Source organism: Dermacentor albipictus, chromosome 9 (genome assembly GCF_038994185.2).
Source record: "Dermacentor albipictus isolate Rhodes 1998 colony chromosome 9, USDA_Dalb.pri_finalv2, whole genome shotgun sequence".
In the NCBI taxonomy this organism is placed as follows: domain Eukaryota; kingdom Metazoa; phylum Arthropoda; class Arachnida; order Ixodida; family Ixodidae; genus Dermacentor; species Dermacentor albipictus.
Window position 1 is genome coordinate 123,785,098 of NC_091829.1, and position 12,680 is coordinate 123,797,777.

The 12,680-nt window shown below is 45.7% G+C and overlaps 1 protein-coding gene across 1 annotated transcript in view; it reads right to left on the reverse strand.

The window, feature by feature from the left end:
• The window catches only part of LOC135918883 (uncharacterized), a 64,851-nt gene that overhangs the window by 38,035 nt on the left and 14,136 nt on the right, over positions 1 to 12,680 (reverse strand). Inside the window, exon 3 of the mRNA XM_065452570.2 lies at positions 7,486 to 7,569. Coding sequence (XP_065308642.2) covers positions 7,486 to 7,569 — 84 coding nt within the window. The remainder of the gene's footprint in view (positions 1 to 7,485; positions 7,570 to 12,680) is intronic.

Genomic DNA, 12,680 nt, shown 5'->3' on the forward strand with positions numbered 1-12,680 from the left:
TTATGGCGCGTCACGGCCCAGCTATCTGCGCCGATCGCGAGATTTGGCTCATGTAGATCGTTTCTCCCTCCGAGACACCGAGTTCTTTAGTTCGTTCCACTTGCTCAGGCACACGTTTCGTCTTTGTGTGACTCAAGAGCATGCCGAGCGAATGAGTGGGCGGTGCGAACGGGGTGTGTTAACACTATCGCATTCCACTCTTGAAGGCTAAGCTTAAGCGTCCTCCAATTTTTTTTTTTTGTTGAGGCAGTCACTGACTTTGCAGAAATGAGAGGGGAACGGAGTTTTAGGAAGAAGGAAAATAGTTTTGTTTTCCAATACGTTTACTTTTAAAAGAAAACCCATCCCTTTGGGTTGTAGCTTAAAAAATTTTTGACACTCATTGGCAACTGAATCTGGGGGACGGGCCAACAGCCCTACCGCTCTTTTTCTTTGTCTATTTGAGCTATAATAATAGGGACGATATGCTGTCCATCAGACTGGGCTGCAATCAGGATTGCCGACAGATCAGTGGGGCTCCGTACCATGTATGTTAAAATGAGTCTGGGCTCTAACAGTCACTGAGACAGTAGAATAGTGAGACTTTGTTTCTCAATTGTTCAAATTGTAATACATGTGTTTTGTCTGCCATATATGTAGAAAATTTTACCTATAAATATTTCTTGTATATCTGATCTCCACCGATTCCTGTCTGCATTCAATCAACTACTGCCAATCATCATCTGAGTAACTTCACGTTCCAATAGAGAAGCGAGGACAACCGACAAACGAAACTTTACTTGCACAGCACGACAGGATCGGCAAGCCCCACGACGAGCAGCGAGCAGGCCTACATTGAGCCAGGCGCAAGGCATCAGGGGGCCACCAGCCAATGCCACAAGCATTGAAAGTCATCTGGACCAGGACGTCAGGCGGCGCCCCCAGCAGCAACGGGTGAGCGAGATTCCTTGCATTTTATCTAAGTTGGCATGGCTGTTGTTCAGTGAGGTTAATTATGTTTACGCGCAGAATGGCAAACACGATGGAGGCTAACATAAACATTGATATTGCATCTGAGCAAAGAGAGGGTCAGAGACGCCAGGAACAGCAACACTCCGAGAGACAGAGTCTGAGACGTTGGATACTCTAATTGCTAGAGAGATGCACGGAGCTTCGCAGGCTCTGAGCATGACAGATCTAGAGACCATGGCAGTGATACGCCTGGAGCTGGACCTGGAAAAGGTGCGCCTGCAGCTAGAGTGTGAGCACATTGCTTTACGGAGAGTGGAGCTCAAGCAGTCGAGCAGGCCGCACTCGGTGTCGGAAGGAAGCGATCGCTGCCTTGCGAGCACAGATGGAACACCACAATGCACTAAAGTACTTAAGGCATGCCAGTTGCCCTGTGATGCTGACATTCCAATGTGGTTTCAGGTGGTTGAAAAGTTATTTTCATCCAAGTGCCAGAACACAGCCATGTTCATTTGATCTTGCCTGTGCTGAGCGAGCAGGTCCTTTATTTGTTGCGTAGCCTCTATGTAGAGGAATTTTCAGATTACGAGTCTGTAAAGAAGGCGGTAGTAGATGAACTCAAGCTCACTCCAACTGAATACTTGCGGAGGTTTGAACAGGCATCTAAGAGAAAGGATGAAACTTGGGCTCAGTTTGCGTCTTGCCTAGAACTTATTTTGCCTATTACCTTCAATCTCGAAATGCAAGGACAAAAGAAGCTATGCTGGAGCTTAAGGTTGCTGACCGAATGAAAGCTTGTCTGAGCTCAGAAGGCCTTGAATATGTTCTTTAGCGGGAGGGCGAACATTGGCTTAAGCGAGTGGAGGTGGCGAAAGTGTTGGAGACTTGAGCAAGTGAAAGGGGCAAGGACGAGCAACTAATCCGGCTGCACCAGACTCTGTGCGACCACCCGTGAAACTGTCTAGGCTGCAGAAGACAAATTTAAAGTGCCACGTATGTCATACACAGGGTCACCTAGCCAGAAAGTGCCCTAAAGCTTTAAATATTATTTGTTTTGAACACATATACACAATTAACAGCAAAGGGAAAGCGAGGAGCAGGCTGGCAACTGGCCACCACAAGGGGCACAACGCCTGCCTACTCTTCAGAAGGGAGGCGACAGCAACACAGAAATGGAAGATAGGAAGGAGCGGGGAAAAGAGGAAAGGAAGAGCAACAGGACAAATCTAAAGAATAAAGTAGAACACAGTACAGATCACACGCAGTAGGGCTGGTCACTGAAAAAAAAAAAATTTAATTATGGGGTTTTACGTGCCAAAACCACTTTCTGATTATGAGGCACGCCGTAGTGGAGGACTCCGGAAATTTTTTACCACCTGGGGTTTTTTACCGTGCACCTAAATCTAAGTACACGGGTGTTTTCGCATTTCGCCCCCATCGAAATGCGGCCGCCGTGGCCAGGATTTGATCCTGCGACCTCGTGCTCAGCAGCCTAACACCATAGCCACTGAGCAACCACGGCGGGTCCAGTCACTGAAGGTCACGCTACAACAGAATGTTGAATAGAATAGTTTCAACGCCACAAACATGAACCAAAGTTAGTTCACTCTAGAAAAGTAAGTAAGCCTGATCCCGTTTAGACGCACGACCGCTGGGGTACAGACATTCGTCGAGTGTTGTACACCGCAGGTCAAGGAGATGATAGTCTGTCACTAGGAACATATGCTGCTCACTGAAAGCGGGACACTCAAATATAAGGTGCTGAATTGTCTCGCAGCAGCCACAAGACGTACACGATGGCCACACGTCCTTGTCTGTGTAAACATTCTTGGGTAGTTGTGCCCTAGCGCGACAAGGCAAGCCTCGGCCGTGAACACGGGGCAGGAACGTTCCATTTGCGACGGGCTGGTCTGGATGCTGCTGAGTAGGTGGCGACAAATTAGCAGACGAGCGTCATCAAGCTTGCACAAAATTTCTGGGCAGTCACAACTGTTATGAGCACAAGTTGAAGCAAGTTGATCAGCCTCTTCATTTCCGGCGATTTCTACGTGTGAAGGTATCCATTGAGCAACAAGAGATACCTGTGATGAAATTTTGCTCGCAGAGTCAGTAATGCTACACCCAACTGGGAAATCAATCTCACTGTGTTGTAACCTGCTAAGGGCAGCGTGGGAGTCTGTAAAGATGGCGATCTTCGATGTAAGTAACTCCTCTTGCACATATTTTAGTGCAACATTAATCGCTGCTAGCTCTGTAGTTGTTGACAAAATTGGATGAGCTATTTGAAAGGTACGCCGTACTTGAGTCGAAGGGCAGAAAAAAGCTGCAGAGGCACCTTGACCGTTGCTGTGTACAGATGCATCTGTGAATACTTGAAGATAATCTGGAAACTTATAGAACATATTAGGCTGAGCCAATTGGAATATTGCCGAAACTGGCATATCAGACTTTCTGTGCATGTCAGGAATTGTGAGGTAAATGGGAAATAGGTGTTTCGTGATATCTTTTGGAGGCGGAGGTGTAACGGAAGCAGCATGTTCAAAAATGTCAGCTATATTTATGAATAATGACGCCATTTTTCCCGTGCGAGATAACAGGCGGTAAAGCTTTAAATAAAGAACAGCAGGGGAAGGCGCTGACTGTGCCAAAATAGAGTGTAACATGTTTCCATAGCCGTGTATTGTATCAGACGCGCATGCGCTCTATGCATGTGCCTTGGCCAGCATGCTATCTGTAACACGTGGCTGTTATCATGCAGCCGCCGGTACACTATATATGTTGGGAAGCAATCCCGAATAAATGTTCTTCTTCTGGTTGCTTTCACGCTGCGTGTTCATTGTTGGACGCCGGAACATGGTGTCAGAAGTGGGATCGCCCTCACGTATGCAGTAACACGCTGGTAGAAGAGGCGTTGCTGTGCAAGGGCACGATGGATTTAGTGAAGCCACCGCAGCTGCTGGTGCTGTCCGGTAGCACCGCAAAGAACTGGAGCCTCTTCAAGCAGCGGTTCGAGCTGTTCCTACAGGCCACGGAGCCGCCGAAAGAACCATGGACGCAGGGAGCTAAGACCGCACTGCTACTCACCGTGGCCGGAGAAGACGCCCTAGAGGTATATAACAATTTTTTGTTCTCGGAGAACGAAAACAAGGAAGATTATGAAACAGTTGCAAAGAAGTTTGAGGAGTACTGCCAACAGCAGCAGAACGAAGTGTACGAATGGTATGTCTTCCGCTCAAGAACCAAGTTGAGGGCGAACCTTTCGAACATTTTTCACAGGACCTGAAGAGACTTGCACGAAGTTGCAATTTTGGAAGCCTAAGTGACTCCATGGTCAGGGACCAGATTGTCTTTGGAACAAAGAATGCGAAGTGGCGCGAAAAGATGCTGAAACTTAAGGACCTTACGTTACTGAAGGCGGAGGAAATTTGAAAAGCTGAAGAGGTATGCGCTGAGCAAAACAATGTATGGGCTCAAGTGGAGAAGCAAGTGGCACAAATTAAAACGCGCCAGCAAGGCAAATGTTCAGTTTGTGAACAACCTGTAGAAGGTTCGGAGCATGACGAGGCTCAACGAGAACAGGAAGTGGCCCAGATTAAAGCACGCAGGCAGTTCAAGTGTTCTAAGTGTAACCGCGTCCACGAACGTGGCAGATGCCCAGCATTCGGCAAAACATGCTTTCGGTGCCGTGCCATTGGCCACTTCTCAGCCTGTTGCAGAAAAGGTCCTCAAGTGAGCGAAGTACGTGACGAGCAGGAAGGATTCGAAATTCTCGACGTCAGCACAGGCAACAGAGCCGATTGGGTCGTCCACGCGAGAGTGGCTTCCCAACTAGTGCCTCTGAAAGCAGACACAGGCTCGCAAGCAATTTGTTGCCTTACTCCGTTTTTGAAAGACTCAAAGCGAAGTCTGCTTTAAGAGCAAGCCCCTCCATCCTCCGCTCGTACACCGGCGACGTTATAAAGCACATCGGGGTCGCTACGCTACAAGTGGCTGTGAACGACTGAAGTGGGCATTTCGACTTCTTCATTTTAAAGAAGAGCAGCCAAGCCATACTTGGGCTGTCTGCAAGCGAAGCGTTAGGACTAGTGTCTCGTTCTGTCAACGCTGTGCACACGAGCAGCACTGACCAACTGGTCAAGGAATTTCCTGAGCTGTTTCAGGGCATTGGCTGTCTAGCACGCCAGTACCACATGGTTCTGCGGGAGGATGCAACACTGGTAGTCCAGCCGGTGCGACGGGTGCCCTTGGCGTTGCTCGAGCCCCTGCAAGAAGAGCTGGATCAGATGGAACGTGCTGGAATCGTGGCCAAAGTCAGCGAACCGACGAACTGGGTGAGCCCGTTTGTTGCAGCACGCAAAAAGGATGGGAAACTGCGCATATGCATTGACCCGAGGAGAATTAATGAGTGCCTAAAGTGAGAGCATTATCAAATGCCGCGACGAGAAGACATTGAGGCTGAGCTTGCCGGTGCCGCTTTTTTTCTCTCGCATCGACGCGTACTCGGGCTTTTATCAAATCCCCTTAGATGAGGCTACGTCAAAGGTGTGCACAATTGGAACGCCTTTTGGACGCAACCGTTTCTTGAGACTTCCCTTCGGCATTGCTTCGGCACCTGAAGTTTTCCAGAGAACGATGAATGAAATATTCGACCAGGCTTCAGGGGTGCGAATCTATATTGATGACATACTGATATGGGGGAGCACAAGGGAAGAGCACGATACTCGCCTCCACACAGTCTTGCAACTAGCTAAAAAGGCCGGCCTAACGCTCAACGCGGGGAAAAGCAGATTCGGTCTGACCGAAATTGATTTCTTGGGTGATGTCATAAACAAAAACGGAATAACACCTAACCCCGCAATGACCGCACCATTAAGTGAAATGCCTCAGCCAAAGGACAAAGCCGGCGTTCACAGAATGCTCGGGGTCGTGAACTATTTCAGAAAATACATACCGCATCTGGCGGAAAGGACGACGCTCCTACGAAGTCTCATTAAAAAAGACACCGTTTTTGAATGGTCCGAAAACCACTCCAAAGAATGGCAAGCTGTCTGCGACACATTGAGCAGTCCACCTTTGCTAGCCATTTTCGATCCTGCTAGGGAGACGAAGGTCGTTGCAGATGCTTCCAAAAATGGGATTGGTGCTGCCCTTCTTCAGAATTGTGCTGGTAGTTGGCAGCCGGTCGCCTATGCATAACGCACAATGACTGAGGCTGAACAAAGATATGCGCAAATAGAGAAAGAAACGATGGCCATTACTTTTGGTTGTGAGATATTTTTTCATTTCGTTTACGGCCGCAAGTTTGTAATTGAGACCGACCACAGACCACTGTTAGCAATTGCTTTGAAAGCCATTGGCGACATGCTACCAAGACTGCAACGGTTCTTTCTGCGCTTGCTAAGCTACGATTATGTTCTTCACTTTGTACCAGGCAAACAACTGTTCCTGGCCGATATGCTATCAAGATCATCGCCGGCCGTTCCAAAAGACAAAGATGACTTCACTGATGACGTTGACGTCCATGCAGTGAGCGTGACGTCGGAGCTGGTAAGCAAGAAAATGATTGATCGAATGGCAGAAGCGACGGCCCCTGACACAGACTTGCAGACAGCGTTGCGGCAACTAAGGAATGGAGAAGAAATTGAAGGGTGGATGAAACCATTCGGTCCTGAGTTATCAGAAGTGAAGGGCATTCTTATGAAGGGGACCAAAGTCGTCATACCAAAGGCTATGAGAGCTGAAATACTCGGTCGCATTCATGAAGGTCACTTAGGCATAAATAAGTGCAAAGCGAGAGCCCATCACTTGGTTTTTTGGCCGCGACTGAATACGGACGTTGAAAACATGGTCAAGACCTGTTCTGTTTGTCAAAAATACGCGTACAAACAACAAACTGAACCAGTGGTGCTTAGGCCTATCCCAGACTATGCCTAGTACAGGGTAGGTGTTGACATTTTTATGTACGGCAAAAACTCCTACCTGTGCGTGTTTGGCGCGTTTTCAAACTTTCCTGTCCAGCAACAGTGCATGACACAGAACATAAAAAAGAAGACAAAGAGCTGACTATGTGCTGCGCTTTACCCATTTAACTGTTTCTTGTGGTGTTACTCATTCTTTTATGTAACATGTAGCAACCAGCCAAAGTTTGCACTTTACTGTAGTGTTTCAGAGTCCTAAACTTGCACGTGTCTTAGGCCAATGGTGCTGTTTTGGTTTCCTCTCGCCCTCCCCCTTTCTAGCATGTTTCTACCCTATGCACATACATAGTCGTGCCATATTAAAACAAAATTTAGTTGGAAATTAGCACTCATCTATGTCCGTCCTTTCAACTCTTCCTTTGTGCCTGAAATTTAGTCACACAAAGTCCATAGACTTGTCAGGGAAAGCGCAGCATGGCTGAGATGGCAGAAAATGTCAAGACTGCCTGACCATACCTGTTGGAAAACAAGCGTCTGTGCTGGGATATTTTGCACATTTCTAAAAACAGGAATGTCACTATACACAAGCCCAAAGGACCAATCTTTGGTCATCGATCACCTGAGCTCGCTGGAGGCAGACTTCAATCTCCTTCCGAATCTGTGGCAGCCACAAGCGGATCTCTGTGGACGAGCGAACCTCCTCCTGCACAGAAAACAAGACTACATCCAGAAACATGCCACCTGAAAAGGTCTGCGAGACTTCAGGGCGTTCTTGGAAGAGCTGTGCTTTCTAAGGCTCTCAAATGCATTCTGATAATATCTAGCACAGAACACTTTTTAAAGGGACGCTAAAAAGAAACATTGGGCCAGTTTAGATTGATAAAGGATTCTTAAGAACTGTACTTCATTCAGTGTCTTCATTATTATAAGAGGAAATGAGGGTCAAAGTTCCACTCTTGAATTTCACGACAAAATCCCAAGGCTGGTACATCAGTGTGACGTTATGGATTGCAAAGCATTTTTTGCATTTAGGCCATTGTGGTTCAGTAAATGTTCTTGGAGCTTGATCTTTGGTTCTTTTAGGATACGATGTCGTCCATTTTGACCAATATAAGTTTAACTAGGCCCTAGCAGACGGCATCAAAATCCATGATGTCACATCGAGGTGGTGCGGGAATTTCATGGCAACCGGTCCCCACCTCCATCTTTTGTTTTTGAGTCTTTTCTGAGGTACCAAGCATCTTCTCGCAGTAAGACTAGCTTTTCATTATTGTGGGAGGGTAACAGAGCTCAAATAATTTTTCTCTTCAATGCCAAGTATTCATTGTGGACTTGAAGCAATGGAAGTTGACCTGTCTTTAAAAAACCACGTTGCAGGGCTAGTTGGTGAATATTGTTATACCTGAATTGTGGTACAGTAAAAGAACACCCACAAGAAAACAGACATCTTGGTGGATGACCTTCAATTTTGTCTCTATGCATATGTACTCTATATACACATATATAACGTCTGTTTTCTTCTTGATATAAATTAGCTGTAAGCGTGCTCATATCTACGTCCGTCCTTTCATGCAAGTTCTTTTGCTGCACCACAATTCTAATAAAAAAAATACAGCTGACCTGTACATCACAGTGGACATTTCTTACCAGAGTTCTGCACCTACAAGATGTGGTACAGAACTCTGCCATACTATTCCAGTCCTTTTTAAACTACAACCCGATTGGCCAATCAACAGAGGAGTAATGTAGCCTCCCAACCAGCATGGTTAAGTGATTATTCGACTACACTAAGAGCATCATCCTCTCATCACTAACGGATACAAGCAGTAGGCACTCACACACAAACGTAAAAAAAAAAGATAAATGGAAGGCAGAACTTTAAAAAATAGCCAATGACAAAAGTCAGAATGAAAGAAAAAAAACTAAGGCAAAAGTGCTCCAGTTATGGGCTTTCTTCTGATCGGAAGCCCGGACGGTGAAGGCACAACAGCAACATTCACGGACGCTCAAGGACGGCCAAGTCCCACAGCTGTCACGTCGTTGAAACACCAGCACTTGGCGCAGGCCATCGGGAATCTGCGTTGCTCTGGGTGAAGGCCTCCAAAAGCCAGGGCCTAAGCACCCGGCAAGTCCACACCCCAGCAGCCTTCCTTGCACGATTTCTGTCGACATCGTTGTTTGGAGACACCAGGCCAGCGGAGAAGCTTTGAAGTGGCAGGGTGAAGGCATTGCGCACTATGGTCCTTCTGGCCCTATGAGTGCCCCAACCGTCTTCCACCGATCCCTACCACCGAGAGCACCTATTCTTTTTCCCCCTTTCTCTTTCATCTGTGAGAACCCATGGTTCTTGCCGATTTGTTTTGCCTTGTTTTTATTGTGGCGATCGGCATGCTCGCACAGCACGTCGCCGCCATACTCTTTACTGTGCACTCTCGTACCACAATTGTCCTCTATGACGCACGTGGCAATGACTGCACCTCAATGACTTCGTGTATATCGCTACGAACATGATGTTTTTTATTCAAAATTGTACACGGTCTAATCTCATGTGACAGCTTAACTCATGTGTTTACTGTACCGTGACCAGGCTAACGCAATCCCAGTATTTTTTACGTTCATGATGCATCTAACCTGAGCCCTATAATCCATCTTTTAACCCAGCACAACAGTCTACGTCTAGCTGTTGATCTCACTGCGCATGTTTTTTAGCTCATTTTCTATTTACTGGTTGACTATGATAACGCTTATATTTCTTCTCTTCCATGTTTCCTAAGTATTATCTTTTTTTTGTGTGGTTGTGTTAAAGTAAACTATCATCAGGGCCCTGTGCTGTTCGTGGGCAGTTGCATAAATAAAGAAGTGAAAAAAAAATGAAATAATCAGCTCATATTGAACAATCTTTAATGTTTATTCGCAAGAGTTTCATTTCATTTCATTTTATTACCTTAAAGACCCCTGGATAGGGGTATAACATAAGGGGTGGGAATACATTAGTACATAATTTGCATAATACATAAGTGAACACGCAAACAATAACAAAAAACTGCACGTGCTAAAGGGTTACATACGTCAGCGCAAATACATAGAACTAAGTAATACAAACTAAAGTTGCACGAGCATATAAGTCTATTAACACAAGTCATTTCTATTGTGAAAAGTGCGCAGTGACACTCTCCACGAACGTAGAAGGGCAAATGATGGTGGAGATTTGGTGGGGCAGATTGTTCCAATCTGTAGCGGCCTGGCAAAAGAATGAGGCGGAAAAGGTAACAGTGCGCATGCGAGGGCGGCCCACTTGAAAAGTGTGGCATGTGCGATGAGATGTTCGGGCTGCGGGAAGGATATAGGGTGGTTGATTAAGCGAGCTGTGATAAAACTTATGGAAAAGTGAAAGGGTTCCAGTGCGCCGGCGCGTACAAAGGGGAAGTAAACTCAATTCTTTCTTTAAGTAAGATATGCTCACGTCATATGAATAATTAGAATGGATGAACCTTGTGGCACGGTTTTGAACGGCTTCGAGTGCGTTAATGAGATATGTTTGGTGCGGATTCCATATGGCGGATGCATATTCCAATTTCGGTCGGACTATTGACTGGTAGGCCAGTAGTTTAACAGGTTTGGGGGCGCGTTTTAGATGACGCTTGAGAAAACCCAGCGATTTGTTAGCAGATGAAGTGATGTTACTGACGTGTGTTCGCCAGGATAAGTCGTTAGATATAGTAACACCTAGGTACTTGTAAGACTGTGCAGCACACACGGGAATGTTATTAATTGTGTATTGGTAAGGAAATGGGTCGCGCCGACGAGAAAATACCATCAAGTTGCATTTCTTAGGATTAAGTTCCATCAACCACCGGTCGCACCATTGCTGTAAACAGTTAATGTCCTCCTGAAGTAAGTCTTGATTAGATGTGCTAGTAATTGTTCGATAAATGATGCAGTCGTCTGCGAACAAACGGACGTTGCAAGACACGTGCAGGGGTAGGTCATTAATGTATATTAAGAAGAGTAGGGGTCCAAGAACTGATCCTTGCGGTACACCGGAAGTCACTGGTAGGTGGTTAGATGCGCGGTTGTTAACTGTAACGAACTGAGATCTGTTTGTTAGAAACGCTTTAATCCATCGCAAAATGTCAGGGTGAAGGTTCGCAAGAGAAAGTTTTAGTAGCAGACGTTGGTGCGGTACCTTGTCAAACGCTTTTGCAAAATCTACAAATATCGCGTCTGTTTGGAGGTTAGAATCTAAGTTAGTGTGAATATCATGCAGGAAAATGGCCAGTTGTGTTTCGCAGGAAAAGCCTTTGCGGAACCCATGCTGTGAAGAATGAAAGTATTTGTTCGAGTCGAGAAATTTCATGGTTTCTGTGTACATGACGTGTTCCATGAGCTTACAGGGCACACTCGTTAATGAAATGGGGCGAAAATTAAGCGGGCAATTCCTGTCACCTGATTTGTGGATGGGAACAACCTTCCCCACCTTCCAGTCATGTGGTACTTCACCTGTTGAAAGTGACTGCGAGAATAGCATACAAAGAAACACCGCAGTGACGTGTTTAGTATTCTTTAACAGTTTCGAATTAATGTTATCCACGCCGGCTGACGATGTGAGTTTAATGTTGTCAATTAATGATGAGATACCATCTGGGGAAAATGTAATGGTTGGCATAACGCTTGTTTCGTTAGTACGCGAAGAAAAAGGGGACGAGGTAGGCTCTTCTGTAAATACCGAGACAAAAGCTGCATTAAAAAGGTTCGCGCACTCTACATCGTCGACCGTTTCACCACCCTCATTGGTAAGTGTTACACCGTGCCTTTCTTGAGGGTTTATCACCTGCCAGAATTTTTTCGTGTTATTGATCAAAAGTTTCCCACCTTCCAGTCATGTGGTACTTCACCTGTTGTGTTAAAGAACCCAATGTGTTAAAATTGCATCGTCGTGTTAAAATATATGACATCACACAGACATGAGTACATATGATTGGACAACACCTATAACATCCTTGAGATACTGCTCCGTTGTACAACGGAGTAAGAATGATTGAACTTGCGCAGTTTGTCGATGACCTCACAATTAGTATTTTTTCTCGATTATGACCTTCCAGTACACGTCACATATTCTCCCTTATGCCACACGAAAACAACATTCTCAGTCCAAAGCACCCTTTCTCTCAAGGAATAATTGCTTCAAGCATTCCTTTTTTTCCTAAAACTGTCACAGAATAGAATAACATTACTGATGATACTGTAACACAAGGATCACTGTTATTATTTGAGCCACACTTGAACAAACCATGTCCTTCTTTTGCTGCTCCTTTTATAAAGTTCACGTCAATATTTTTTCTACTTTCAATTCCTGTGAAGCACTCTTTGCCTCATTCTTGGCACTTTGTGGCAGGTAGGTTCTTGTCTCACCTTGCTTTAACAAGGAGAAAACAATGTCTGACTGATGGTGGAATCAAACTTCTGCTGTTAAGTACAGCAGTGCTCAAAGCCATTAGGCCACGATCACACGCATACATCTCTTGTTCAAAAAACCGGCCAGCTCTTTGAAAGGCATTGCATGCGTGCCACTTTCTTGTCTTCTTTCCTTTTGACAGCATGCACTCTGAGGCACCCTGTTAGATAACACTATTTCCGGGAACAGTCCACATTCCTCGGTACTTTCCTTGTAGCTCACACGTTGAAATGCTGTGACAATGTGCCAACTTCCTTATCACTCAAGTTAATCATGCTTCACCGTTTCATCACCGCACTCCAAATGTCATTGTCATGCTACATACACCTCATGATGTAGCCATACATAGATACGATTGC